The sequence below is a fragment of the Sinocyclocheilus rhinocerous genome, unplaced genomic scaffold (genome assembly GCF_001515625.1).
Source record: "Sinocyclocheilus rhinocerous isolate Xijiao unplaced genomic scaffold, SAMN03320098_v1.1 scaffold2850, whole genome shotgun sequence".
Classification (NCBI taxonomy): Eukaryota; Metazoa; Chordata; class Actinopteri; order Cypriniformes; family Cyprinidae; genus Sinocyclocheilus; species Sinocyclocheilus rhinocerous.
This window is the reverse complement of record NW_015643753.1, coordinates 12,678-18,782: the sequence shown is the minus strand read 5'-3', so window position 1 is coordinate 18,782 and position 6,105 is coordinate 12,678. Positions and strand designations below refer to the sequence as shown.

General features: G+C 30.8%; 1 protein-coding gene across 1 annotated transcript in view; it reads left to right on the top strand.

Annotated features, from left to right (window-relative positions):
- Positions 1-6,105, top strand: part of LOC107757676 (gamma-2-syntrophin-like) — a gene marked incomplete at its 3' end in the record, with an annotated part of 75,420 nt that overhangs the window by 59,072 nt on the left and 10,243 nt on the right. Inside the window, exons 11-12 of the mRNA XM_016575237.1 lie at positions 3,732-3,770; positions 4,030-4,146. Coding sequence (XP_016430723.1) covers positions 3,732-3,770; positions 4,030-4,146 — 156 coding nt within the window. The remainder of the gene's footprint in view (positions 1-3,731; positions 3,771-4,029; positions 4,147-6,105) is intronic.

Below are 6,105 nucleotides of genomic sequence, written 5' to 3'. Positions count from 1 at the left end.
TTAATGGCAAAATGAATGTTTGGAAATGTAAACTGATATTTCCTACTGACATATTACAGCAAAAGATAGAAATAACTGACTTAAAACAATTTTTTAGCTGGTGACAATACTAGTGTTCTAATAATTTTGGCCACCACTGTATATATATATATATATATATATATTAAAAATATATAATATGAATTCACATCATATTACTGATATAACCTTCTGGTAGCGGTTTTATATATAAAGCAGTATAAAAGAATTATATTGTGAATATGATCTTATAATCAATTGTATGTTCTTATGACTAATTCTTATGCATATGCATTACACTTTTTAAAGGTGAAACCATTAATAGGCATGCATTATTATTGAAATCATTCATTAATTATTCATGAAAAGATACAGTGCATTGAAACATATATGATAAGTCATTATACGTAGAGCTTTACAATACAGGCCTGTAACATGAAATGCACGAACATAAACGTGTCAAACGACACTCAATCCCATCATCCTCGCTGCTCGAGCATGTGTCAGTCGCTCTATTTATAGGTTATAGGTCAGCACAATAACAGATCCGCTTCCACTCGCACATACACTCAGCTGTTAATTGGACATTTAGCAATCAGCGTCCGTCTCCATCATTAGGTGACGTCAGTGCGGTAATTGCACTTAAACAGGCAGCTGTGTGACAGCCTCAGAAAAAGACCAGATCATCAGCGCATGCACTAATTAAAACAACACACAGGAAATGAGATCGTTAGGCAATATTCTTGGCAAGAGCAGAAGACTTATGAATCGAGTCCAAAGAGCACAAATCTGGAGAAACTCAATAGACCTTCATGCTGCAGTTTTACAGAAAGAGGTGCATTATTAGTAAGAGTTTTCAGAGTGAAACTATCCCTCATAAGGTGGAATCACATGAAAAATATCTGTACATGTTCTGCCAATATTTAACAACTAAATGAAACGAATAAGCAATTAAATAGTTTGTACTAAGTATATAAAGCATTTTTAATACTTTGTGTTATTACATTCATGACAATGAAGCAAATGTAAATCTTCCCTCTAATGCTTAATAGCATACTGTAATGCAAAATAAATAAAGAAATCTGTTAATAATAATAATAATTGTTGTTGTTGTTAAATTCATAATAGTCATAGTATAATATGTGTACAGTTAATTTAAATGTTTAAGTAAAAAATAAATAAATCTGTTTATAATAATCATGTTATAATATAATTATTTGTATTGTCCTAACAATATTTAACAACTAAATAAAATGAATAAGTAAATATGTAATTTGCATTAAATAAGTAGTTTGAATCATATTATAATAACTGTACTATTTTAAGTAATAAATAAATAAATAAATGTATTTATTATAATCATATTATAATAATAATTTGCATTTTCCTGGCAATATTTAATATATATATATATATATATATATATTAAAAATATATAATATGAATTCACATCATATTACTGATATAACCTTCTGGTAGCGGTTTTATATATAAAGCAGTATAAAAGAATTATATTGTGAATATGATCTTATAATCAATTGTATGTTCTTATGACTAATTCTTATGCATATGCATTACACTTTTTAAAGGTGAAACCATTAATAGGCATGCATTATTATGAATTGAAATCATTAATTATTCATGAAAAGATACAGTGCATTGAAACATATATGATAAGTCATTATACGTAGAGCTTTACAATACAGGCCTGTAACATGAAATGCACGAACATAAACGTGTCAAACGACACTCAATCCCATCATCCTCGCTGCTCGAGCATGTGTCAGTCGCTCTATTTATAGTTATATTAACTAAATTAAATCAACATTTGGTGTGAGCATCCTTTGCATTTTCTCAGGGAGAAAAAGGGAGTTTCTCAGGGAGCTTCGCTGGTAGGTTTCTTGAAGCTTATTTATAGGTTATAGGTCAGCACAATAACAGATCCGCTTCCACTCGCACATACACTCAGCTGTTAATTGGACATTTAGCAATCAGAACCTTCTGGTAGCGGTTTTATATATAAAGCAGTATAAAAGAATTATAATGTGAATATGATCTTATAATCAATTGCATGTTCTTATGACTAATTCTTATGCATATGCATGACACTTTTTAAAGGTGAAATAAACACAATACTTCAGAGAAAGATTAATATTTGCGCGAGTTCTGAGGCGTGGGTTTGCGCGCTTGGGTTGAGCGCACGCACAAATCTTCTCACTGCGCGCGTGAGCTCGTGTCCTCTGGCTCTGTTTAAACTGGCAAAGCTTAAACGAGTTTAGCTTAAACACAGATATCAACATGTGCTGTTCAGATCTCACCTGTGCGCGCGTGCTATCAGCACCCGGTGATGACGGAATAAATGCTCATATCAGCTGTTAATTGGACATTTAGCAATCAGCGTCCGTCTCCATCATTAGGTGACGTCAGTGCGGTAATTGCACTTAAACAGGCAGCTGTGTGACAGCCTCAGAAAAAGACCAGATCATCAGCGCATGCACTAATTAAAACAACACACAGGAAATGAGATCGTTAGGCAATATTCTTGGCAAGAGCAGAAGACTTATGAATCGAGTCCAAAGAGCACAAATCTGGAGAAACTCAATAGACCTTCATGCTGCAGTTTTACAGAAAGAGGTGCATTATTAGTAAGAGTTTTCAGAGTGAAACTATCCCTCATAAGGTGGAATCACATGAAAAATATCTGTACATGTTCTGCCAATATTTAACAACTAAATGAAACGAATAAGCAATTAAATAGTTTGTACTAAGTATATAAAGCATTTTTAATACTTTGTGTTATTACATTCATGACAATGAAGCAAATGTAAATCTTCCCTCTAATGCTTAATAGCATACTGTAATGCAAAATAAATAAAGAAATCTGTTAATAATAATAATAATTGTTGTTGTTGTTAAATTCATAATAGTCATAGTATAATATGTGTACAGTTAATTTAAATGTTTAAGTAAAAAATAAATAAATCTGTTTATAATAATCATGTTATAATATAATTATTTGTATTGTCCTAACAATATTTAACAACTAAATAAAATGAATAAGTAAATATGTAATTTGCATTAAATAAGTAGTTTGAATCATATTATAATAACTGTACTATTTTAAGTAATAAATAAATAAAAAAATGTATTTATTATAATCATATTATAATAATAATTTGCATTTTCCTGGCAATATTTAACAACAAAATAAAATGAATGAGTAAATAAAAAACACATTTTTAATATTTTGTCTTATTGCTTTCACGACATAAAACCTTAAGCCTTCCCTCTAATTCTTAATGGTAAGTAAATAAATAAACATTTCTGTTATTATTAATAATAAGAAGAAGAAGAATAGTTGTTGTTTTTTTAAATTGTGAAGTAAATCTTTAAAGTGTACAAAAGTGAACACGTTTAAAAAATAATTAATTAATAATTGTAATATTAATCATATTATAATAATAATAATTGTTGTTTTTTTAATTGTAAAGTGTACAGTTTGATGCTAAAATAATAAATACATAATAATTATGTTAATAACAATCATATTATTATTATTATAATAATAGTTTTTTTAATTATAAAGTACATCTGTGAAGTGTACAAAAGTATACAATTAAGTTTAAAATAAATAAATATTGATACTGTTATTTGTTTGTAAATGTTTACTTGTATACTTGTTATTGATTTGTAAATGTTTTTGTTCCTTTCAGATAAAAACGGCGAATAAATACTGTTCTCCTGATGATCAGGTGGGTTATTTGTACAGTGACATATTCATCTAAATCATACGACAAAAAGTAATTATCCCTATTGTACTGCCTCATCATATTTTACCATTACAGTATGAGAGAGATAACACATCGTGTCATGACCTCTGGCTCTCTGTTGCATTATGATGAATAATTCAGAGAGTAATTCAGTCATATTTACTTTAGAGAAATGGATAGCGGCAGAGGAGAGTCTGAGCACGCACAGATGGGTTTCTTGTGTTGAATGTTTTCCCCTCAGATTGTCCACATGGGTTGGGTGTGTGAACACCTGCAGGGCCGCGACGTCGAGCCCCTTCACAGCTGCAGGTTCCTGGCGCTGAGAGGATCTTCTCTCCTCGTCTTCAGGAGTCCTCCTGTAAGCTCATGCATTACAAACACAGTCTTCAGAGACGTGATGTGATGTGATACAGGCAGCGCTTTTCTGGACACTTGCACTAATGTTTGGACAAACAACTGCCACAAAACCTGACCTTTATTCAAGCTACAAACCATATTACAGATGCGTTGTCAGATTTAGGTTGAACCGCGGTTTTAGCGCGTGCCGAACCGTGTGTGGAGAACCGTACGGTTCGAATCAAACAACAGATTAATGAGTTCACAGCTTATGGAAATAATTGTAATATAAGTCCGACATTTTTAAAGTGAGTTGCTGTTTTTGTCTCTTCTGAGGAAGATTCATTCACTTGTTTGGCAATGTCAGATTTTTTTATGTTCATCCAAACTCATTTTGTGACTTTTCTTTCTGCTTTAAAGATGTTTTCTTTGGATTGACTACTCACAAGAGTATAACTTAATTTGTGTTTATCATTTCAAGTGATGTAGAAATTCGAAAATGAATGGCTCTTTTGATCTGGTTTTTGCTAGTGAATCGCTTGAACTGAATAATTGAAGTCACGAGTTTGAATCAATCTGAGCAGTTCCAGCATAAATGACTCACTCAATTGAATCGGTCTGTCTGTTCCTCTGCTTTTCACGTCAACAGTCATGTTTACACGACACTGTCAGCACTACTACTGGCTCAGCTTTATGTTTAGTTTTATGACATTAACTGAAATAAGCGAAAAAAGTATGATGTTTACAAATAAAATATCCATATTGCCATTTCAAAAATAGCATCCTACACAAATCTACAAACATATTCAGGTGAGGTAACTGGTTTACTGCTAACTAGTGAAACACATGATGAGCTGCCCTTCAAAATACATGTTAGATTGTAGATCTGTTTGTGTTTGAAAGTCAAAAGAGCAAATGGGAGAAGCAGACGAACACAAAACAGCAGAACAACATAAAGTTAAAGAGGGGAAACTTTATCATTTAACTGAACTGTGTTCACTTCTCAGCTAATATCAGTGGTATGAACTATTTCAGATGCGGTATATATATATGTGTGTGTAACAGTGGTTACATGCATCATTCATTCATTCATTTGATCAAAATTATTGTTAGGGACAATTTAGTCGCTAGATATTGGTAGGCACCTGTCATAGCGTTTCTACTAAATTCTACGCCCTTTGTACATACATATATATACTTAAATTATTATTTATAAAATATGTATTTTTAAAAAAATAAGCATACATATGAAATTATACTAATTATAATAAATAATTAATTTAATTACTAATTTCATCTGAAATTTTTTTTTTACAAATATTTGGAAGCTTGTTTCCATTATGTTAATTGTGACTTTTTACCTCATAATTCTGACTTTTTACTTCAGAATTGCGAATTGTACAGTTTTTTTCTAGCAATTGTGATTTTATATCTCACAAACTGGACTGTTCGGGGCAAGTAATAGCAACTTTTTATCAGGTAGGCACCTGTCATAGCGTTTCTACTAAATTCTACGCCCTTTGTACATACATATATATACTTAAATTATTATTTATAAAATATGTATTTTTAAAAAAATAAGCATACATATGAAATTATACTAATTATAATAAATAATTAATTTAATTACTAATTTCATCTGAAATTTTTTTTTTACAAATATTTGGAAGCTTGTTTCCATTATGTTAATTGTGACTTTTTACCTCATAATTCTGACTTTTTACTTCAGAATTGCGAATTGTACAGTTTTTTTCTAGCAATTGTGATTTTATATCTCACAAACTGGACTGTTCGGGGCAAGTAATAGCAACTTTTTATCACACAATTCAAATTTTCTTTCTTTTTTTATTTGCAATTCTGCAACTCATAATTGTGAATAGAAAAAGAAATAATCTGAATTGTGAGAAAAAAAGTCACAATTACCAAACTTCCATAGAAATCTGACTGACCAATCTCTCTCTCTCTCTCTCTCTCTCTCTCT